Here is a 25,361-nt window from a genome sequence, read left to right on the forward strand (position 1 = left end):
TTTACGGGTTGGCTAGAATTTTATTTAAATGTCTATTGAACCATAGCAGCTGCTGTGGAGGACTCACTGTAAAGAAAGGAAGATATTATTAAATCTTGTTATCACAACAAAAGAATATAATTTTATGGTTTGAAGTAAAACCTTAGGACTCCCTTTACTTTTTAGTATGCAACAATACACACAGAAACTGATAACAGAATCAAGTATTGGGTGAAGACATATGCATTTTTTATTTGAGTGGTTGGGTTACATCAAAAGTCATAATTACAGATGGATTATATAAATTAATCTTGCAAAATTTTTTATCAACTTGCAAACAATACCATGAACAAATTTAACATGATTAATTTGGACACAATGATTTTAAATTATGTTGGGATTTATAAATACTGGTCTTTCTTGCATGAATTTATAAATGTATTCCAATTTTTCCAACAACACCAAAAAGACAAAAGCTCTTTTCATCATTGCTTCTAGCTTTAACATTCTTCACAATTCTAGGATGTTTCTAGAGAACAACCAATTCCTACAATTGTATTTTTAAAATTATATCATTTATCTATAAATTCAATGAATACGTACTATTTCCAGTTTGGAGGTAAAACCTTCTTTGTCTTGTAATATCTAGCCAATCTGTGGATTCTAGCTTCTACCAGAATCAGTCTGAACTTGGAGTCCCTATCCTGAAATATACATTATTTAGTGAATTTGCAAAGAAGAGAGATCTTCTATAACATTTGATATACTTGTTTTATAGATGGTTTACTACATGGCAAGTTATCTTACCTCCTATACATTTCTAGGGATATGATTGGTTAAAAGCATCAGCAAAGACTGAGTATATTCATTATTAGGTAAGTAGGGAGGCAGGGATTAATTCAGTATACGGCTAGTAGCAGATTTACGACTTTGCCACTATTTGATTATTTGAAAGTATTGAAAGTTCTGTTAAGTATTGTTATATCAAAGTTGTTGATAATAAAAATTTCTTGTTTGCCTTTTTTTTTTAGTGCAGACCAATAGACCACTTTCGAGTTCATTCGTCACCGAAAAAACTCGTCAATTATGCGTGCCTTTATGACGTCATTTACCAGATTGAGGGGCCACCTCTATCCCTACACTGTTAACGTTTATCAAGCGTCTTAGTGATCTTCATTGTGCATGATAAACTAGAAATAATGGTTGTTCTGTAGGTACCTAATGACAATTCCCTAATGACAGCAATGCTGATTGTCAATTTTGAGAATTCAATTTGCCGTTCTTACAATGAATTATAGTTTCCAAACCACTTGCTTAAAATTGGAATTGAAGTGATGACGCCCCTAAACGCACAAATGACATTCACTGAAATCAGAGTTTTTGAAGGAAATGCACTGAACTTGAAAGTAGTCTATTGAAGAAGGTTCTTTAAATTGAACCCATTGAACACTTTAATTTAGAAATAAGATCTGATCTGAAACTTTCAATGTTTATAAACATTTTTTGAACTAGTCAAATTTCACATGATACTGTTAATTCAGAACCTATTGTAAGGTTTTTATTATTGCGAAAAATGTGACAGAGTTTAAACACAATAATTCAAACACACATTTTGAAATATGAATATGAATTAAACAGGTTTTTTTCTCAAAATAGTAAAAATAAAATCGCAATAACAAATGTATGCAATCATTTCTGAACTTACAGTACATGTTTGAACATGTTGAAGACTTGAGCATGTGGCTTTAGAGTATTTACAGTCTAATTTATTAAATTAGTGATTTGTACATGTATGAAAACTGAATCGACATAACAACACATTTTTCATACAATATTACAGAACACTCCAATGAAGCAAAATTTTGGGATAATGATAGGTCTGTGGCCAATATCATCTGGTGAAAAGAACACTTCATTTGTTTAAGTTCATGTGCAGTAGTCCATTACAGTTGTGTTCATACCTTCCTGTTTCTCTCCATGTGTTTTCTAATGTTGACAGCTTTCTTGATGAGATGATACAGATCTTCTGGAAGGTCTGGAGCTAAACCTTTAGCTTTAAGAATTCTCAAAATTTTGTTACCAGTGACAAATCTGACCTGTGCAACGCCATGTGAATCTCTCAGAATAACACCTATAATGAAATGAATAGTATAGACAAAAAGGTCATTGGTGGGACACGTCTGACCACTACCGTGGCTTTTTATCAGTTCATATATCAACTGTATAATTAGTCTGCATCGCAAATCTGATGTCCTCGACATAAACTTTATTAGAACTAGTAATTATTTTCTAAATTTTGACTAGTAGTTTTTTGTGTGCAAAACTGTAATTTTTTTACTATTTTGGTGATATCCCATAATGCATGTAAATGAATATAAAACTAACATTGAGTATTATAATTTATGACTTCAACACATTTTAATTTACTTCTATAGGTGATTGATTAGCCCATATTCAAAATCCCTTCCCTGGGTACCCTTGTGTTTAAATGGAACATCCCTTAAACACTGTAAACATTGATAAAGTTAGAAATAGCTTATAATGGAGTTATTTCATTTTTATCTTTTCTAATGTTTTTATGATCATTGGAATTTTTGTATAATGTTAATCCAACTTGTCTTTCACTCATTTGAAACTACAAGTGTGTAAATTTAACAAATATAAATGCATGCTAGAAAAGCAATTTATAACATTGTATCGCTCCATAGATGTGGTTTACTCATCATTTTTTTTACTGCATCTGACAATACATGTTCTTAAAGAACAAACCTATCTGAGATGGTGTCAATCCTTTCTTTGCCAGCTTGAATATCTGTTCTTGAACATCTTCTGATGTCAGTTTCAACCACTAAAATCAACAAAATATTATTTGATCAGGATGAAATCATAATTATTCATAATTTGCAACTCCTTCAAAACCTATTGCTTATATTTCTGTTTGGTTATTTTTTGGTGAATGAATATAAAGACAAAAAAGCAAACTAGACTTATTCTCTGAGCCATGATGCTGATCTGCAAAATGTATTTTGACCTGATTGAGTTTTCTTTTTATTCATGTGTGTGTCAGAATAGAACATATTTTTTTTATATTTTTATTCTTGAACTTACACGTTAACCTTACTAGGGTGATTAAAAGTTATAAATTACTTACTGTTGGAACTGATCTTCTGTATGGAAGTGCTGACTGGGAAATACCCTTACTGTAAAAAGAAACATAAATGTGTCAAAGTTTTCAAATATTTCCAGACTGTTTACTGGATTTTAAACACTAGATGCTTTAAATTGATAAAGAAAATAAGACTTCATTTTGCGAGTGATGATACATAAATAGACCCTCAAATGTGCACAATAAGTCATTTTTGTAGGCAAGAAAATTGTTCAAATGAGTGTTTTTCAGTTTGTATTCATGCACAATTACTACAGAGACTGCACTGTTTGGGAAAAAAGTTTGTCTTTTGGGGAATAATTTTAAGCCATTTTTTTTCAAATTGGGATTCTTCTCCAGGGGAAAAGCCTTTATACTCCACTAATTTAAGGCAAACAATATCACTGAATGAAAATTAAGTCTAAATTGGGTCTCAGAACTTTTGAATCAAATTTCCTTCTCAAAATCCAACCAAGTATAAAAGCCTGCAACATGTCATATCTAATTTAACTAGCCTTTGGCCTTTTCGCATTTTATCAAAACTGGGAATTCCCTCTGACGTGTTTCGAAATTTATAAATACTGCTTAATTATAATTTTCTGTGTTGTTAAAAACATGCATATAAGTCGAGGAAATTATCAACCATGAAGATTATGAAAAGAATATTATAGGAAAGTTGTTCAAGTTCAATCCCTTTGATTTTTTTTTTTAACTTTTAAAGCAGGACAATCATAAGAATCTGAGATGTTCCTTAATGTTAAGAATAAAACAATTGACGTGAGGGCAATGCCCTGAGCCACCGGTATAAGTCTACAGATTGCTTCATCGTATCCCAATAAAAATGTTTCCATGATTGATCCATCCCCCCTTTTTTCGAAACTGAACAAAGGCTGCACCACGGTCTAAAATATATTTACACTTACAATACAATTACAATATAAATAAGTTTGATGTGACATTTTCATTTATCAGGTGTTAAAATTTGTCTCAAAGGTACTTAATAGAGAGACCGTAGTCTTTCCGTGACGACTTCCTTTTCTTCAAATAAACGTTTCTTTACATAAAAATAAGAAAAGCAGTTTGATATTAATTAAAGACTAGTTTAAATTAAACATTTTGTTCTTTACTATTTCTGATACCGTCTGATAATTAATTATTTATTCTAGTTTTTCATATACCCAGGATTGTGCATGCGACCCATGATGGCAGCGTGGTTGTAAAAGACCCGGATGAAGGAGGAAGTTGTACAAGAGAGATAACTCTAGTCTACTTTCATTTTCTCCACACACAAGGCAAACTCATGATTAGGCTTTTGATATCAAGATCTCTATTTAATTCACCGGTTATAACTTCATCCATTATTAAGATGACAGCAAAAGTAAATAGATTATGAAAAATTAATATCTATTAGTATAAATCAAATCAAATCAAATCATTTTATTGGTTTAAAATCCAAATACTCTTGAAGAGGCAAGACAAACATGACAATATTTACAAACATACAGTATTTAAATTTAAACAATATTCATTTTCTAAAAGACTATATAAAGATGTTTTGGATGAGGTGATACTTTTACAAATTTGAAAGTACAATATTGATGGGGGGGGGGGGGGGGGATTAGGAGGGGTCCTGATCCTGAAATCCCGGGCTTTAAAACCAAATCCTGAGGTCACTAATTTAAATAAATTTAAACTCGGTCATCCTGAAATTGGAAAAACGAATTCCAGAATCCCAAAAGGGTCCATCCCAAAATCCTGAGTTTAAAAACCACAATCCCTGAGTCTGGATAAAGGTCCTATCCCCCCTCAATATTCATAAATTGATAATGCAATTGATTTAAAATATAGTGTAAAGCAAAATAGTGTCCTATGAAATATTGTACTATAAGACCATATTTCATAACCTTGTATTTGTATCATGAAATTCTTGTCTATGGAAAAATGTCCAGAGAAGGAAAAATTTTCACAGCGAAAGGAGTAGGTCTGGTAAGGACCGATTTTGGCCTCAAATTTCAGGTTCATCTGACATAAGATTTTGACCACTTTTCAAACACTTAAGTGTCTATTTCATTTAAATCAATTAGTTTATGTGAAAGATTTGAACTGATTTAGTCATTAAAATTGATCCGATTCAAGCTCAAATATGAAAAATCAACCAAATATGCTGAATTATGTCACTCTCCGGATGTTTTTTTGTCAAAAATGAAAGTGGCCGCATCCGTGCCTTTATATATGTTATGTATTATTATAAAATACAACTTTAATTTCAATATTAAGGATAAACACGAATGTGGCCACTTTCATGATTGGGAGGTTATCAACATATATTCATGTTAACGAAGGTATATAAGATTTTTAGCTCACCTGGCCCGAAGGGCCAAGTGAGCTTTTCCCATCACTTTGCGTCCGGCGTCCGTCGTCGTTGTTAACTTTTACAAAAATCTTCTCCTCTGAAACTACTGGGCCAAATTGAACCAAACTTGGCCACAATCATCATTGGGGTATCTAGTTTAAAAAATGTGTGGCGTGACCCGGTCAACCAACCAAGATGGCCGCCACGGCTAAAAATAGAACATACAATGTAGGGGTAAAATGCAGTTTTTGGCTTATAACTCAAAAACCAAAGCATTTAGAGGAAATCTGACTGGTTAAAAATGTTTATCAGGTCAAGATCTATCTGCCCTGAAATTTTCAGATGAATCGGTCAACCCGTTGTTGGTTTGCTGCCCCTGAATTGGTAATTTTGTGGAAATTTTGCAGTTTTTGGTTATTATCTTGAATATTATTATAGATAGAGATAAACTGTAAACAGCAATAATGTTTAGTAAAGTAGGATTTACAAATAAGTCAACATGACCGAAATGGTCAGTTGACCCGTTTAGGAGTTATTGCCCTTTATAGTCAATTTTTAACCATTTTTCGTAAATCTTAGTTATCTTTTACAAAAATCTTCTCCTCTGAAACTACTGGGCTAAATTAATCCAGACTTGGCAATCATCATCTTTGGGGTATCTTGTTTTAAAAATGTGTCCGATGACCCGACTATCAAATCAAGATGGCCGCCACAGCTAGAAATAGAACATAGGGGTAAAATGCAGTTTTTGGCTTATAACTCAAAAACCAAAGCATTTAGAGCAAATCCAACACGGGGTAAAATTATTAATCAGATCAAGATCTATCTGCCCTATAATTTTCAGATGAATCTGACAACCCATTGTTGGGTTGCTGCCCCTGAATCGGTAATTTTAAGGAAATTTTGCTGTTTTTAGCTCACCTGGCCCGAAGGGCCAAGTGAGCTTTTCCCATCACTTTGCGTCCGTCGTCCGTCATCGTTGTTAACTTTTACAAAAATCTTCTCCTCTGAAACTACTGGGCCAAATTGAACCAAACTTGGCCACAATCATCATTTGGGTATCTAGTTTAAAAAATGTGTGGCGTGACCCGGTCAACCAACCAAGATGGCCGCCACGGCTAAAAATTGAACATAGGGGTAAAATGCAGTTTTTGGCTTATAACTCAAAAACCAAAGCATTTAGAGGAAATCTGACATTGGGTAAAAATGTTTATCAGGTCAAGATCTATCTGCCCTGAAATTTTCAGATGAATCGGTCAACCCGTTGTTGGGTTGCTGCCCCTGAATTGGTAATTTTGTGGAAATTTTGTAGTTTTTGGTTATTATCTTGAATATTATTATAGATAGAGATAAACTGTAAACAGCAATAATGTTAAGTAAAGTAGGATTTACAAATAAGTCAACATGACCGAAATGGTCAGTTGACCCGTTTAGGAGTTATTGCCCTTTATAGTCAATTTTTAACCATTTTTCGTAAATCTTAGTTATCTTTTACAAAAATCTTCTCCTCTGAAACTACTGGGCCAAATTGAACCAAACTTGGCCACAATCATCATTGTGGTATCTAGTTAAAAAAATGTGTGGCGTGACCCGGTCATCCAACCAAGATGGCCGCCACGGCTAAAAATAGAACATAGGGGTAAAATGCAGTTTTTTGCTTATAACTCAAAAACCAAAGCATTTAGAGGAAATCTGACATTGGGTAAAAATGTTTATCAGGTCAAGATCTATCTGCCCTGAAATTTTCAGATGAATCGGTCAACCCGTTGTTGGGTTGCTGCCCCTGAATTGGTAATTTTGTGGAAATTTTGCAGTTTTTGATTATTATCTTGAATATTATTATAGATAGAGATAAACTGTAAACAGCAATAATGTTTAGTAAAGTAGGATTTACAAATAAGTCAACATGACCGAAATGGTCAGTTGACCCGTTTAGGAGTTATTGCCCTTTATAGTCATTTTTTAACCATTTTTCGTAAATCTTAGTTATCTTTTACAAAAATCTTCTCCTCTGAAACTACCAGGCCAAATTAATCCAGACTTGGCAATCATCATCTTTGGGGTATCTAGTTTTAAAAATGTGTCTGGTGACCCGACTATCAAATCAAGATGGCCGCCACAGCTAAAAATAGAACATAGGGGTAAAATGCAGTTTTTGGCTTATAACTCAAAAACCAAAGCATTTAGAGCAAATCCAACGCGGGGTAAAATTATTAATCAGATCAAGATCTATCTGCCCTATAATTTTCAGATGAATCTGACAACCCATTGTTGGGTTGCTGCCCCTGAATCGGTAATTTTAAGGAAATTTTGCTGTTTTTGGTTATTATCTTAAATTTTATTGTAGATAGAGATAAACTGTAAACAGCAATTATGTTCAGCAAAGTAAGATTTACAAATAAGTCAACATGACCGAAATTGTCAATTGACCCCCTAAGGAGTTATTGTCCTTTATAGTCAATTTTTAACAATTTTCATAAAATTTGTAAATTTTTATTAACATTTTCCACTGAAACTACTGGGCCAAGTTCATTATAGATAGAGATAAATGTAAGCAGCAAGACTAGTAAAGTAAGATTTACAAACACATCACCATCACCAAAACACAATTTTGTCATGAATCCATCTGCTTCCTTTGTTTAATATTCACATAGACCAAGGTGAGCGACACAGGCTCTTTGGAGCCTCTAGTTTTTCCTTCCACTCATGCCTGTGTGTATCATGTATATATTTACAAAATAAACAATTGTCATTACATTACTTATATTTGTACAGTATAATTTTGTGTTATAAAATGAAACATAAGTTAGACAATTCTTTAATTTATAATTAACCATTTGTATTATATCTATGCAAATTTGAAACTCACTATTAGTAATAATTTAAATTCCTTACTTTACAAAACAGTTTCAATTATAAATCTAAAAATGTGCATGCTGCATGCTTCAGTGTACTATTTCTAATTGTTCTATAATTCGATTAAAGATATTTTCAAAGCCAGAATGTCATAGTGAAGTATTGTCATGAACAGAATTTCATAGTGATTTTTAGTGAAATATTGTCCAGATGGAAGTTCATGGAACTGACAAAATTTCATGGACAAGGACACTATTTCATAATGAAATATTGTCCAAGACAATATTTCATTATGAAACACTGTCAGTGGACAATATTTCATATGGAATTTTGTCCGACAGACAATATTTTATGGGGGACAATATTTTATGTTACACAGACAAATTGCACTGCAGTTATAAACTAGAGGCTCCAAAGAGCCTGTGTCGCTCACCTTGGTCTATGTGAATATTAAACAAAGGACGCATTTGAATTCATGACAAAATTGTGTTTTGGTGATGGTGATGTGTTTGTACATCTTACTTTACTGAACATTCTTGCTGCTTACAAACATTCTATCTATATTGAACTTGGCCTAAGAGTTTCAGTCGAAAATGTTAATTAAAATTTACAAATTTTATGAAAATTGTTAAAAATTGACTTTAAAGGGCAATAACTCCTTATGGGGTCAATTGACCATTTAGGTCATGTTGACTTATTTTTAAGTCTTACTTTGCTGTACATTGTTGCTCTTTACAGTTTATCTCTATCTATAATAATATTCAAGATAATAACAAAAAACTACAAAATTTCCTTAAAATTACTAATTCAGGGGTATCAACCAAACAGCGGTTTGTCCGATCCATCTGAAAATTTCATTGCAGATAGATCTTGACCTGATAAACAATTTTACTCCCTTTTAGATTTGCTCTAAATGCTTTGAGTTATAAGCCAAAAACTGCATTTTACCCCTATGTTCTATTTTTAGCCATGGCGGCCATCTTGGTTGGTTGGCCGGGTCACGCCACACATTTTTTATACTAGATAACCCAATGATGATTGCAGCCAAGTTTGTTTAAATTTGGCCCGGTAGTTTCAGAGAAGAAAATTTTTGTAAAAGATAACTAAGATTTACGAAAAATGGTTAAAAATTGACTATAAAGGGCAGTAACTCCTAAAGGGGTCAACTGATCATTTTGGTCATGTTGACTTATTTGTAGATCTTACTTTGCTGAACATTATTGCTTTTACAGTTTATCTCTATCTGAAATAATATTCAAGATACTAACCAAAAACAACAAAATTTCCTTAAAATTACCAATTCAGGGGCAGCAACCTAACAACGGAATGTCAGATTCATCTGAAAATTTCAGGGGTCAACTAACCACTTTGATTATGTTGACTTATTTGTAGATCTTACTTTGCTGAACATTATTGTTGTAAACAGTTTATCTCTATCTATAATAATATTCAAGATAAAAACCAAAAACAAAAAAATTTCCCTAAAATTACCAATTCAGGGGCAGCAACCCAACAACAGGTTGTCTGATTCATCTGAAAATTTCAGGGCAGATAGATCTTGACCTGATGAACATTTTTACCTCATGTCAGATTTGCTCTAAATGCTTTGGTTTTTGAGCTATAAGCCAAAAACTGCATTTTACCCCTATGTTCTATTTTTAGCCGTGGCGGCCATCTTGGTTGGTTGTCGGGGTCACGCCACACAAGTTTTTAACTAGATACCCCAATGATGATTATGGCCAAGTTTGGATTAATTTGGCCCAGCAGTTTCAGAGGAGAAGATTTTTGTAAAAGTTAACGACAACGGACGCAGGACGACGGACGACGACGGACGCCACCGGACGCCAGACGCCAAGTGATGAGAAAAGCTCACTTGGCCCTTCGGGCCAGGTGAGCTAAAGCTTGAGGCTCTAAAGAGCCTGTGTCGCTCACCTTGGTCTATGTGAATATTAAACAAAGGAAGCAGATTGAAAATTGACTACAAAGGTCAATAACTCCTACAGGGGTCAATTGACCATTTTGTTCATGTTGACTTATTTGTAGATCTTACTTTGCTGAACATTATTGCGTTTTACAGTTTACCTATATCTATAATAATATTCAATATAATAACCAAAAACAGCAAAATTTCCTTAAAATTACCAATTCAGGGGCCGCAACCCAAAAACAGGTTGTCCAATTCATCTGAAAATTTCAGGGCAGATAGATCTTGACCTGATTAACAATTTTACTTCATGTCAGATTTTCTCTAAATTATTTGGTTTTTGAGTTATAAGCCAAAAACTGCATTTTACCCCTATGTTCTATTTTTAGCCGTGGCGGCCATCTTGGTTTGATGGCCAGGTCACCGGACACATTTTTTAAACAAGAAACCCCAAAGATGATTGTGGCCAAGTTTGGATCAATTTGGCACAGCAGTTTCAGAGAAGAAGATTTTAGTAAAAGATATATAAAATTTACGAAAAATGGTTAAAAATTGACTTTAAAGGGCAATAACTCCTAAAGAGGTCAACTGACCATTTTGGTCATGTTGACTTATTTGTAAATCTGACCTTGCTGAACATTATTGCTGTTTACAGTTTTCCTATATCTATAATAATATTCAATATAATAACCAAAAACAGCAAAATTTCCTTAAAATTACCAATTCAGGGGCCGCAACCCAAAAACAGGTTGTCCAATTCATCTGAAAATTTCAGGGCAGATAAATCTTCACCTGATTAACAATTTTACCCAATGTCAGATTTGCTCTAAATGCTTTGGTTTTTGAGTTATAAGCCAAAAACTGCATTTTACCCCTATGTTCTATTTATAGCCATGGCGGTCATCTTGGTTAGTTGGCGGGGTCACCGGACACAATTTTTAAACTAGATACCCCAATGATGATTGTGGCCAAGTTTCAAATAATTTGGCCCAGCAGTTTCAGAGGAGAAGATTTTTCTAAAAGATTACTAAGATTTACGAAAAATGGTTAAAAATTGACTATAAAGGGCAATAACTCCTAAAGTGGTCAACTGATCATTTTGGTCATGTTGACTTATTTGTAGATCTTACTTTGCTGAACATTATTGCTTTTACAGTTTATCTCTATCTGAAATAATATTCAAGATACTAACCAAAAACAACAAAATTTCCTTAAAATTACCAATTCAGGGGCAGCAACCTAACAACGGAATGTCAGATTCATCTGAAAATTTCAGGGCAGATAGATCTTAACCTGATTAACAATATTACCCCATGTCAGATTTACCCTAAATGCTTTGGTTTTTGAGTTATAAGCCAAAAACTGCATTTTACCCCTATGTTCTATTTATAGCCATGGCGGCCATCTTGGTTAGTTGGCGGGGTCACCGGACACAATTTTGAAACTAGATACCCCAAAGATGATTTAGGCCAAGTTTGGTTAAATTTGGCCTAGTAGTTTTAGAGGAGAAGATTTTTGTAAAAGTTAACGCCGGACGCAGGACTACGACGGACGCCGACGACGGACGACGCCGGACGCCAAGTGATGAGAAAAGCTCACTTGGCCCTTTGGGCCAGGTGAGCTAAAAAGTACTAGAATCAAACTACTACATTTAACAGTTAAATAAATATTGTGTTTCAGAAAACAAGAAATATCTGAAAAAGAGAATATATATACATATATATGTGAAAAGCCAAGCTGATAAGAAAAACTGATTAATGTAACAAAGTGATGACTATTTTATATTTTTTATAGTAGTTAAGTTATGTTATTGTAACATAAAATATTGTCCCCCATAAAATATTGTCTGTTGGACAAAATTCCATATGAAATATTGTCCACTGACATGACTGACATGCTTTTGAATGGCAAGCACATCCAGTTAAACCATTTATTTTAAAGAAACTTTATGTTTTCAGAATTTAAAGATATAATCTTTTTTGGATGATGATCACTGATTGCCATATGAGGGGGTTTGCTACAGTCATGCTTCACTCCTGTAGTGAATCCCTACACAATTACCAAAATTTTTCCCCTGAAAAGGACAATAAACAGCTGCGCCATGAGCGCATGATACGCCCAACGTCTTGTGTGGAAGTTTTATGCATAATCATAAATAGTTTCTAAGAAAGTTTTAAGCAATTACCATTTATTGCTTTTGAGACACGGCGTGACATGTAAAACCCCCCCATCCTGTTTTTTTTACAAATATCACTAAAATAAAATTTTGAATCAAACTAAAAAGTATACAGATCTTTAGATTAATATAACAAAGAAGTGTGTACAGTTTCAATCAATAATCATAAATTGTTTTTGAGATACAGCGCGACATGAAGAAAAAAAAACCAACCTCCCCTTATTTACAAAATACTCAATAACTCAAAAATAAAATTTTGAGTCATCACCAAAAAGTATACAGATCTTTAGATTAATATAATAAAGAAGTGTGTAAAGTTTTAAGCAATAGTCATAAATCGTTTTTGAGATACGGCGCGACATGTATAAAAACCTCCCCCTTTTTTACAAAATACTCAATAACTCAAAAATGAAATTTTGAATCCTCACCAAAAAGTATACAGATATTAAGATTAATATAACTAAAAAGTGTGTAAAGTTTTAAGCAATAATCAAGAATCGTTTCTGAGATACAGTGCGACATGTGAAAAAAATCACACCCCTGTTTTAGTTACAGTGCCGTAACTCAAAAAGTTTAAATCTTATTTTCACCAAGTATACAGATCATTTGACCATCATAAAAAACAACTACTGTAAATTCAGAAATTATTGTGAGGTTTTTATTATTGCGAAAAAATGCGACTAGTTGTAAACGCAATAATTTAAACTCGCATTTTGAAATATTTTATATGAATTTAACGGGATTCTTCTCAAGTCGTAAAAATAAAAATCGCATTTAAGTCTAAAATTACAAAATCGCAAAATTAAATGCACGCAATAATTTCTGAATTTACAGTATATTGAGTTTCATGAAATTTAGATAAGTTGTTCTCAAGTTACGGTGCAACATGTTTACGCCGAACAGACAGACAGACGGACGGACGGACAGACGGACGGACGGACACTGGACATTTGTATTCCATAATACGTCCCGTCAAAATTTTGACGGGTGTATAAAAATGAGGGGGGGGGATTGGGAGAGGGGCTTGATCTGCCTATGATTGCTGAAAAATAATTCAATGAAAAATAGATTAAGACTAGTAGCTACAGGAACTATGTACTCTTTTTTTTAAGTTTTCTTACCAGTTTTGAACACAAACAATACACAATTGAACAAGAACAGCCTTCCTCTTCATAGGCTTTCAGTAGACAAAACATGGTTTTCTGTTAAAATGATAAAAAAAACCAGTGACAATAAATTTTTACTAAAACAAAGGGTGAAAGGATGCATCTGTTATATATCTCCACCCTTTATTATGAATTTTAGTGGTTTAGTGTTAAAAAAAACCAATGCAATAGAAGTGGTGTCCCCAACATACATTTAACAGCTTCAAATTTTGGGGTTTGACTATTCTTGAAGCAGGTCTATTCAGCTTTTGACCAATTTTAAGAAAATGTCAATTGTAAAATCTGGTTTGTTTCAGCTGAATATTAATTTCAGTGTTTCAATAATGACATGGTTTATAACATATCATCCTTCATTTCACCATTGGTAAATTAAATAAAAGTTGGATACGTAACATAGGTTTGAACTCCTGTAGAGCAAATAGTTATTATAGGTTAATTTGGATATTCTTTTAGGTCAATTTTAGTTATATATAGCTCTCTCCTTTAAAGTTTTGTTCCTCATTTGCTTTCATTGTTTACTCCTATTTAATATTACTTATTGTCCCACCTGTCTTTGGTTCTTAAAAGTTTCTTGTCCAATATATGCATGAAATAATTGACACTGGATGACCGATGTTAAGCGAACAACAACCAATAAATCAAATAGAACTTAGTATATATGAACTGGTTTTTTTTTAAATTTTGCTCATTTAAAACATATCAATGCATTGTATTACCTAAATCAGTAATTTCAATTACATTGTACCCTGTCATATGTATTTATTACTTTGTACCCCGTCATATGTATTTATTACATTGTACCCCGTCATATGTATTTATTACATTGTACCCCGTCATATGTATTTATTACATTGAACCCCGTCATATGTATTTATTACATTGTACCCCGTCATATGTATTTATTACATTGTACCCCGTCATATGTATTTATTACATTGTACCCCTTCATATGTATTTATTACATTGAACCCCGTCATATGTATTTATTACATTGTACCCCGTCATATGTATTTATTACATTGTACCCCGTCATATGTATTTATTACATTGAACCCCGTCATATGTATTTATTACATTGTACCCCGTTATATGTATTTATTACATTGTACCCCGTCATATGTATTTATTACATTGAACCCCGTCATATGTATTTATTACATTGTACCCCGTCATATGTATTTATTACATTGAACCCCATCATATGTATTTATTACATTGTACCCCGTCATATGTATTTATTACATTGTACCCCGTCATATATATGTTTTTATTACATTGTACCCCGTCATGTATTTATTACATTGTACCCCATCATGTATTTATTACATTGTACCCGTCATATATATTTATTACATTGTACCCCGTCATGTATTTATTACATTGTACCCCGTCATGTATTTATTACATTGTACCCCGTCATATATATGTATTTATTACATTGTACCCCGTCATATGTATTTATTACATTGTACCCCGTCATATATATGTATTTATTACATTGTACCCCGTCATATGTATTTATAAAAGTGAAATGGAGCAGGTACCCTTCAAAGGAGGTTGTACACAATTTTTAATTGATTGCATCTACATTATTAAATAAGTTTGGCAGGACACAATTTCTTGTTATAAGATATGGATGTAAGTTTTGAGACAGCTGAGCAACCTAACAATACAAATAACCATTAAACATCTTGTAAGAGGTTGTTTCACATACATTCTGACCTTTTCACCAGAAAATAATTGATTTGATTGAAAACATTCATATATTAGAACCATATAATACTGAAAATAAAACTTTATTTTATTCCCTTCATCATTTTCGATATAAAGGAATGTGTTCTTTTGAGAAAAAAAAAGAAAAAACTTAATTTACTAGCAAGCAATGATAAGGCAAATTTGAACTATAAGTTGTCCTTCTTTTTTTTTTATCTCCAAAACATTTCTTGATTATTCTACCCAAATAACTTATTCCCTCCCATTGATAGACTCTCCCCCTTGAACAATTTTAATGTTGCCCTCATAAATCAGCGGAATATAACAACTGATTTATTTGGAAAATCAGGATTTGTATAGTAATACTATACAACAAATCATTGGATAAATTATAATAAAATGTTATGAAATGGGAGATAACTCTAACATGTCTTAGAAAACTTTAAAAGCCCAGTTTATTTTTAGAAATGACTAAAAAAGTTTTTTTACTCAACCAATATCTTTATTGTTGGAAATTTGATAACTAGGAAGTGTTCCTTCAAACTTATCTCTATTGTTTAGTTGATTGTACATCGGTTCTCTTAACATAAATAGGATGTCAGGAATTGTAATTCACACACCCTCTGTAAGTTTATTCGCTTTACATAAACATTGTGAAGTTTTATTTTTATAATTCTGATGATGTTACAAAAAGTAAATATTCATAACAGAATTTAAAATTATATGTTAGTAGAAGCTATAGGTGAATAATGGTGGCCTTTTAAATACAATTTAGTTCATATTGATGTGAGATGTGGGTCAAATCAAATATTTACAAGAGATTGCAGCTTTATATCAAATTGCTTAAATAGTTGACATTAATCTTTTATTTCATTGGAATAACTGAAGCTGTTTAAAATTGTTCAAGTATATGTATTATGATGTTGTCTCTTTAGATTACAAATTCCAGTCATGTTTGACAAGACCATCCATTAAGTTGTTTTACTTCAAAGAATACTGTAAATTCAGAAGTTATTGTTAGGTTATAATGAATGTGAATAATGTAACTGGTTGAATATCTTAAAACCTTGTAATAAGAAATCGAATTCTGATATCTGACACATATATATCTGTATGCAGGTTTTTCCTGAAATTACGCATGCTTGTCTGTTCAAGGATTTACATATCCTCAGTCTGTTCTACAAAAATAGCATTAATAAATGTATGTATGCAGTGATTTCTAAACTTACATAAAAATCAAGAAGATGTGATATGATTGCCAATGAAACAACTCTCCACCAGAGATCAAATGATGCAGAGGTTTACATGTATATACAGTAGGTCACTGTATAGCCTTCAATAATGAGCAAATCCATATTGCATAGTAAGTATAAATAAAAGGCCTGGAACTGACAAATGTAAAACAATCCAAACTAGAATTATAGTATATTTTAATTTCATTTATAGGATATGAAAGCTCCCAGCTCTAGTATGGCACAGTTCAGGGAAGATTTTGCCAAAGCTAAGCATATTGTGGTCTTAACAGGTGCTGGAGTCAGTGCTGAAAGTGGTGTGCCTACATTTAGAGGAGCTGGTGGTTACTGGAGAAAATGGCAAGCACAGGTAAAAATAATACAATACTATGGATCTTGATATTGACAGGGACTTGGTTGCTGAGTGGTCTAATTCATGTAATTAGTCCAACAACTCTGAGATTGCGAGTTTGAACCCCCCATGTGGCAAGTGAATCTAATCTTAATTGATTAGGATTGTCAGTTTTCCTACTGGAGGTACTATACTTCTCGCCAGACACTCCATCTTACTCCACCTTGCTAAAAAAAAACTTTATTTTGCTCACTTGAAAAATAAAGCATGAAATTCTTACAGATTTTAAAAATAAAAAAATATGCATATGAAGATGAGGATTTTAAAAGTTAGATAGCTGGAAAAATTTCAAGATAAATTGTCAAATATTTTTTCAAATGAATAAATTTGCTGCTTTGTTTCTATTAAGCATAATCATTTGCACACATTACACACAAACAGTGCAAACAAAAATGTTGATTAGTAAGGTAAGTGGAGATGAATGTATCATTTTGCATTGTTTTTGTACAGCACATGTTATTTTCATGCAAAATGAAAGCATATAATGGAATCAAGTAATTAGACTTACAGTCAATGAAAGATCAGCATTTGTATTTATTGAACACCAACTGTAAATACTGTTATACTCATTGACCTTGCAAGAGCCACATTGGTAGTAAAGGTCGTAAAAAATTACCTCGTCATATAATTGTCATTTGTTATTTCTTTTACAGCAATTAGCAACACCAGAGGCATTTGAAGACAATCCATCATTAGTGTGGGAATTTTACCACTATAGAAGAGAAGTCATGGGTACAAAAGATCCAAATAAGGTATTTTTTAAAATAGGAATAGCAGCATCAGATCCCCTTACTATTTTTGGTTGCCACATTTTATTGTAAAATGGTTCTTGAAGGTAATTGTATTATTTTCAAATGGTGTCATCTTTGGTATTCACAAATTCAATTATATGCAATCAACTCTGCTTATAGTTTTCAGCCTAGACTCATCATTCGTTCTAAAGTGCTTGTTTGATTACCTAATGATTTGAGACTTGTTTTTGTACTGTGTCTTTTGAAAAAAAAAAACTGAATCTTTTACCAATTTTTTTTTCACTGCTGAACTAATGTATTACAAAGTTCTTTTCTTATACTTCCACTTTTTTTTTTAAATTGACTAGCTTTCTATTGAAAAGAAAAGTTCAATCAAAAATTAATAATATATGTACTAAACTTTAAAGAATCCAAATTGTTTGAGAATTTTGTATCTTTGATATACCTACTACACACTTGCAACATATATGAAAATATATGAAGACTCTGATGATACAGCAATCCAACTTTTAGGAAAAAAAAGTCATTTATAATTTAAATATTCTATCTTAACTGTAAATTTGAAATGTATACTTATTTTTAAGGCTCATATTGCAATATCTGAATGTGAAAAGAGGCTGAAATCACAAGGAAGAAGAGTTGTAGTAATCACACAGAATATAGACGAACTTCACAAGAGAGCTGGGTCAGAAAATATTCTAGAATTGCATGGTAAGTCCTTAATATATAGGTCTCAAAAAAGTCTTTGGTTATATGAACTGTCAAAGAGTCAAGGTCATAACCAGGGGTCCCCTTTATCTTCAATAGATATATAAAAAAACCAAAAAATCATAAAATTTAAAAACAAAAACAAAAAATAATTTGCCTTGCTACACCTCCCAAAGATTTTACTCTGTATTTTTGCATGCAATTAAAGTAGAGGAAACATATATTTGTGAAAAGTTCTTCACTAAATTTTTATCAAGTATAATTCAAGTACTAAAATACTTGCCACTGGATGGATGACACTATTTGTTTGATCTTTAATACCATGTTGATTTCTGGTTTTTAGGTAGTTTATTTAAGACCAGATGTACTAAATGTGAAGAAGTTATAGAAAACAGACTCAGTCCTATCTGTCCTGCATTGGCTGATAAAGGGTAGGCAAATCATAATAGTTACACCTAACTTCCTAATGCTTGTTGAGTAAAACTTTGGTTGACTTGCTTGCTTTGTTTGTATAAACCTTTACTCAAGCTTTGTAATTAAAATTGACATCTTCAAACAATATATAAAGGCATAGATAAACCTGTATTTTTCAGCACAAGTAAGTAAATTTTGACATGAAATGACTGCCACTTTATTTGAACTTAAAACAACGTAGCCATTAATGCTTGAAATTCCAGAATGTAACATAGAAATCCATGGAGCTACGAATTAGAGGTTTTATACCCAAATGACCTTGTTGTGTTCTGATGGGGATGCTGCACATACACTTGTAGTATAAGGTACCGTATTGCAGGTTGTTTTCACGGCATGTAAATTTTCACTTATTTTCGCGGCAAGAATAAAATGGCCAAAAAATTCCGCCTAATTAAAAGATAACATGCTAAAGTGGTGATAAAAGTTTTGAATCTGCCAAAATATTTCATATACATTATTCAATGGAAATCACGAAATTTTACACCTTTGAAAATTAACCTGCTATACAGTACCTCACAGTGGCGGATCCAGGAATTTTCATAAGTGGGGGCCCATTGACTGACCTAAGAGGGGGCCCATTCCAGTCACGCTTCAGTGATTCCCTATATAAGCAACCAAATTTTTTCCCAAAAAGGGCCCCCCCCCCCTAAATCCGCCTCTGCCTCACTAGGTTAAGACTAGTTGTCATACATTATAAACGTCATTTTAGTTTGTCAAATCTTCTCAGAGTTATAGAATTTTGATCATTCAAAAACAAACTGTTTGTGAAAGCAACTTGACTAAGTCCTTTATCCAGAAAGTTTTTATAGTGAGTGTTTGTCATACATGCAGTTGACTAAACCAGTCATTTGATGATTATTGCAGGAGTTATAGAACTGTATGAATTGCCATGAATTTCAGGGAGAAGTACAAAGTTTCAAACTGTGATGGTAATGTAATCAGTGTTGCAGAGCTGTCATTAAAAAGATGAATTTTCTTATATATGCATCTCACATTCATGTTTTAGAGCTCCAGACCCAGAATCAAAAGATGCCAAAATTCCAGTGAACCAATTACCAAGGTATGTGTATTTTTAAACAAGTTGCTCCGATTCACAACTTTCATTTATTCAGAATAACTATATAAAAAAAAATTGATTTAACTAAGGTGTTTTTGCTATACCAGGCAAATTTTTATAAAAATTTGGAAGACTAACTTTTCAAACAAAATATAGTTTTGACTCAGGTATTAAAATTTTGCTAAACACGGTATTTTTAGCTCACCTGGCCCAAAGGGCCAAGTGATCTTTTCTTATCACTTGGCGTCCGTCGTTGTCCGTCGTCCGTAAACTTTTACAAAAATCTTCTCCTCTGAAACTACTGGGCCAAATTTAGAGGTATCTTGTTTGAAAATTGTGTCCAGTGACCTGGCATACCAACCAAGATGGCCACCATAGCTAAAAATAGAACATAGGGGTAAAATGCAGTTTTTGGCTTATAACTCAACAACCAAAGCATTTAGAGCAAATCTGACAGGGTAATAGTGTTTATCAGGTCATGATCTATCTGCCCTGAAATTGTCAGATGAATCAGACAACCTGTTGTTAGTAGTAAGTTATCAAAGGTACCAGGATTATAACCCAATACCCCAGACGCGTGTTGCTGCCCCTGAATTGGTAATTTTAAGGAAATTTTGCTGTTTTGGGTTATTATCTTGAATATTATTATAGATAGAGATAAACTGTAAACAGCAAAAATGTTCAGCAAAGTAAGATCTACAAATAAGTCAACATGACCAAAATGGTCAATTAACCCCTTTTAGTAGTTATTGCCCTTTATAGTAAATTTTTTACCATTTTTCGTAAATCTTAGTAATCTTTTACAAAAATCTTCTCATCTGAAACTACCTGGCCAAACTAAACCAAACTTGGCCACAATCATCATTGGGGTATCTAGTTAAAAAAATGTGTGGCCTGACCCGGCCAACCAACCAAGATGGCCGCCATGGCTTAAAATAGAACATAGGGGTAAAATGCAGTTTTTGAAATATAACTCAAAAACCAAAGCATTAAGAGCAAATCTGACATGGGGTAAAAGTTTTTAACAGGTCAAGATCTATCTTTTCAGATGAATCAGACAACCCGTTGTTAGGTATTACTGTATAATAATGAATAGAAAAATAAGACCTAAATATAAGTCAACATGACCAAAATGGTCGATTTGTTTCTATTTATTGAAAAAGGAGGGCAATAATTTTGTTACTTTTTTAATTACATGTAATTTTAAGCAAAATAAGATTGCCTTCTTTTAATCTTTTTGTTTTCAAACTTTTACAGCCTTTATATCAGTTAGTTCTTTAGATGCTTAGATCACAGGGGCTTGTTACAATTGCCGGGTTTACTATCCATACAAACCCCTAAAAAACATGTTTTTTAGGGGTTCGTATGGATAGTTAACCCGGCAATAAACCCCTGTGCTTAGATGTGTTTTAAAATTTACAGTTTCAGTCTTACCTTAAATCATTATTTTAAATTTTTTAAATATACAGGTGTAAAAAAGAAAGTTGTGGAGGACTTTTGAGGCCCCATGTTGTATGGTTTGGTGAAAGTTTAGACCCAGCAGTTATGGATTCAGCTCAGAATGAGCTAGATCATTGTGATCTGTGTTTAGTGGTAAGAATGGTTTTTAGATTTTCTTCAGTACAAAACTACTAGTCAGCACTTATGTTCAATATAAAAAAATAAGTGAAATGAACAAGTTCATGTGAAGTTATCGGTTTTTATATCACTGGTAAATCATGGTTATTATTTGCAACCAATGTAAGGAATGTATTTAAATATCCCCCAATTTCTTTTATCCTGTGAATGTGGTAGAATGAATATATAAATTTTGTAATCAATATCATTGCAAACATTTTTTCAATATCTTCTATACTGAGTGCCAATGAAAACGCAACACTTTTGTTTTTCAAAAAAATCTTATAATTCTTATTTTATTTATATTAGAACTTTGTATAGTTGGTTTAAAATGACTTTTAAGACAATTGACGATAACTTTACGGTTGGGTGATTTTTGGAACAAATGCGAAGTAAGGGTTATTTTGAACGGACTTAAACCGAGTTCACCACTTTTCAACATACGCAACATTTCCACGACTTTGTCATTTGAAGCTTGGCTAGTGTCATGAATTTTCCCGCCCTTATTGTAAGAAAACTGCAATAAACATCTGAGTAAATGCCAGGACTGTCTGACAACCAGCGACATGCAGTTTTGGTCATGATCCAATGAAGCCTTTCAGGGGCGTAGCTAGAAGAAAACGATGTGCAAGCATTTACTGCCGAGCGGAGCGAGGCGAAATTTTTTTGAGACCCTTTAATGCAGAAAAATGTTTTTTTTTCGGTTTTCGATCATAGGACGGTTTAAAGAAGAGCTACATGTAGATAGGACTTATAAACAATTTATGAACGTAAAACTATTAAAACTTGAATCTTCTGAATAGAGTAAATCATGGTTAATTTAATACATAAACAACACATTTTTGAATTACAGAATTTACTCAACATTGACCAAAATCTGCTCTTCGGGTCTAAGCAGAAACGAACTTCTCTATTACTTTGTCAACATTCACACTGAAATCCCGATCAATATGCAGTAATGCTAGCTATGATAACCTGTCGTTGTTCATTGTTGATCGTTCATTTGTTTTCAACAGAGTTAATACACTGATAGATCTGCATGGTAGCACTCGCGAGATGTTATAAACCAGCGTATGTGTTCTCCATCGAGCGACCTCCCGATTGAAATTGTCCACCAAATACATGCCAGGTCATTTTGTATGTCTCAGGCAATGTTGAGAATTATTAGTTGGTTATATTTCATACAACACGAGGAAACAGATATGACACAAAGAAGCCATTTTCTGATAATACCAGACACCCTCTACTCTCCAATTCCATTATCATATGGTCTACGTGTGTGAACGCGTATAATGAGACTTTCCAATGCTGTTTTGGCGTGTTTTCAGGGTGATTGGCTCTGGTAGTCTGTTGAATACATCGCCTCGGCATATTTTCAATAATATCAAAGGGTTTCGATAAATCTAATGGTCGATTGGTACATCGCATCGCAAACAGATAAGCCGTACTCTGTTAGATGTGCTCCGAAACTACACATCTTAGACTGAGTATAATAAATTCAAATCTGGTAAAAGATACAAGTTACTGTTAATAAACTCATCATAGATACCAGGACTAAATTTTGTATATACGCCAGACGCGCGTTTCGTCTACAAAAGACTGTCTGATTTTTACATGATCTCCTATAAAACGTTTATTTTGAAATGCCGTTATTTAATGACAGTTCATCAAATAAAAAGTGACAACATATGTGTTTCCTTTAACCATAATTAATTTATAAATTTTTATTTTGGCATTTTTTTTTGGCTTGTCGAATCGATGTGCACGCAACTGCGTTTTAGCGTATAGGGAGCTACGCGCCTGCCTTTTACTGCATACAATTACGAGAAGACTGAAGTTGTAGCCTCTACAATAACCCAAATCATCCACAAATTCAACCAAAATGGATCATTTAATGATAAGCGACTTCCCGGGGTACAAAAAGCAAGAAACGCTCAGCCAGACTGATACATTTGGTCTTAAACATATTCGATATTGACTCTAATGGTGTACAAATGTCACGAGAGTTCAATGGAGGTCACGGTAGATCCGTTGGAGCAATTTCAGTAAAGCACCATTTGCGCAGAAATTGTTAAAGAGCACCAAAGTCTTTCCTTAGTGACATCTAAACGGCCGTAAGGCGTGAATATCGAATTCTGTAGACCAAAAATCATTTATTGTGTACCAAAAACCGTCAGTGGTGGTTACATAGACATTTGGCACCCATCTTGGCCAAAAGTTATGTGTTTCGTCCGATTTTGGTCTGATCGAGCAAATTTTGCATCAGATTGGACATGGTTTAGACGATGAAAACCACCACCAATATCATAAAGTCAGCTTGAGTTTGATATGCGGGACAAGTGGAACAACATTCCTAGAGATCACATTAAACGTCCGGGATGATCAATTCCATGGCACTGTCGAGATTGCGCTGCACCACGGGGTTGTAACATTTTTTGTTAGGACTGTGAGTTAATGATTCGACATTGGATGTTTCGTTTACCTATAGCGTCTGAAAGATGATAATGCAACATTTTTGTTTGATATCGATCTATTGTTAGAATTGTTAGTTTTCAAGAGCAATTTATTTTGAAAGATTATCATTACTAATAAAATTATTTTTTTTGATAAACCAAGTGTTGCGTTTTCATTGGCACTCAGTATATATATACAGCGATGTTGTAAAATTTGGAAAAAGATCTTTTAGAGGCATATTTAATGTAAACCATTAGACTTTTTAAACATTTGATTGTTAAAGGTTGGAACGTCTTCTGTTGTGTATCCAGACTTTATGGGTTAAACATTTGATTGTTAAAGGTTGGAACGTCTTCTGTTGTGTACCCAGACTTTATGGGTTAAACATTTGATTGTTAAAGGTTGGAACCTCTTCTGTTGTGTATCCAGACTTTATGGGTTAAACATTTGATTGGTAAAGGTTGGAACGTCTTCTGTTGTGTATCCAGACTTTATGGGTTAAACATTTGATTGTTAAAGGTTGGAACGTCTTCTGTTGTGTATCCAGACTTTATGGGTTAAACATTTGATTGTTAAAGGTTGGAACGTCTTCTGTTGTGTATCCAGACTTTATTGGTTAAACATTTGATTGTTAAAGGTTGGAACCTCTTCTGTTGTGTATCCAGACTTTATGGGTTATAAACATTTGATTGTTAAAGGTTGGAACCTCTTCTGTTGTGTATCCAGACTTTATGGGTTATAAACATTTGATTGTTAAAGGTTGGAACGTCTTCTGTTGTGTATCCAGACTTTATGGGTTAAACATTTGATTGTTAAAGGTTGGAACGTCTTCTGTTGTGTATCCAGACTTTATGGGTTAAACATTTGATTGTTAAAGGTTGGAACGTCTTCTGTTGTGTATCCAGACTTTATTGGTTAAACATTTGATTGTTAAAGGTTGGAACCTCTTCTGTTGTGTATCCAGACTTTATGGGTTATAAACATTTGATTGTTAAAGGTTGGAACCTCTTCTGTTGTGTATCCAGACTTTATGGGTTAAACATTTGATTGTTTAAGGTTGGAACGTCTTCTGTTGTGTACCCAGACTTTATGGGTTAAACATTTGATTGTTTAAGGTTGGAACGTCTTCTGTTGTGTATCCAGACTTTATGGGTTAAACATTTGATTGTTTAAGGTTGGAACGTCTTCTGTTGTGTACCCAGACTTTATGGGTTAAACATTTTATTGTTAAAGGTTGGAACCTCTTCTGTTGTGTATCCAGACTTTATGGGTTAAACATTTGATTGTTAAAGGTTGGAACCTCTTCTGTTGTGTATCCAGACTTTATGGGTTAAACATTTGAT

The 25,361-nt window shown here is 33.2% G+C and overlaps 2 protein-coding genes across 3 annotated transcripts in view; one reads left to right on the forward strand and one right to left on the reverse strand.

Moving 5' to 3' along the window:
• On the reverse strand, positions 1 to 4,398 carry LOC134685069 (small ribosomal subunit protein uS15). The gene is made up of 6 exons (XM_063544454.1): positions 4,303 to 4,398; positions 3,131 to 3,179; positions 2,749 to 2,827; positions 1,941 to 2,110; positions 583 to 683; positions 1 to 66 (listed from the first exon to the last, which is right to left on the reverse strand). The coding sequence occupies exons 1-6, from the start codon at positions 4,323 to 4,325 to the stop codon at positions 33 to 35; spliced, it is 456 nt and encodes a 151-aa protein (XP_063400524.1). The 5' UTR covers positions 4,326 to 4,398; the 3' UTR covers positions 1 to 32.
• The window catches only part of LOC134685067 (NAD-dependent protein deacylase sirtuin-5, mitochondrial-like), a 26,447-nt gene continuing 5,450 nt past the window's right edge, over positions 4,365 to 25,361 (forward strand). The window contains exons 1-7 of one of the 2 annotated variants that reach the window (XM_063544451.1): positions 4,365 to 4,502; positions 16,759 to 16,914; positions 17,610 to 17,708; positions 18,293 to 18,419; positions 18,760 to 18,847; positions 19,897 to 19,950; positions 21,417 to 21,540. In XM_063544451.1, coding sequence (XP_063400521.1) covers positions 4,425 to 4,502; positions 16,759 to 16,914; positions 17,610 to 17,708; positions 18,293 to 18,419; positions 18,760 to 18,847; positions 19,897 to 19,950; positions 21,417 to 21,540 — 726 coding nt within the window. In that variant the 5' untranslated portion in view covers positions 4,365 to 4,424. Of the gene's footprint in view, positions 4,503 to 15,797; positions 15,938 to 16,758; positions 16,915 to 17,609; positions 17,709 to 18,292; positions 18,420 to 18,759; positions 18,848 to 19,896; positions 19,951 to 21,416; positions 21,541 to 25,361 lie in introns of those variants that run through there. The other variant, XM_063544452.1, reaches the window with a different exon arrangement.

The sequence above is a fragment of the Mytilus trossulus genome, chromosome 9, assembly GCF_036588685.1.
Source record: "Mytilus trossulus isolate FHL-02 chromosome 9, PNRI_Mtr1.1.1.hap1, whole genome shotgun sequence".
Classification (NCBI taxonomy): Eukaryota; Metazoa; Mollusca; class Bivalvia; order Mytilida; family Mytilidae; genus Mytilus; species Mytilus trossulus.

Coding starts and splice junctions, on each gene's coding strand:
- LOC134685069 (XM_063544454.1), bottom strand. CDS start 4,325: ATGGGTCGCATGCACAATCCTGG. Junction 2,828..3,130: donor ACAGAAGATCAGTTCCAACA/GTAAGTAATTTA, acceptor TGTTGATTTTAG/TGGTTGAAACTGACATCAGA. Junction 684..1,940: donor ACATGGAGAGAAACAGGAAG/GTATGAACACAA, acceptor TGTATATTTCAG/GATAGGGACTCCAAGTTCAG.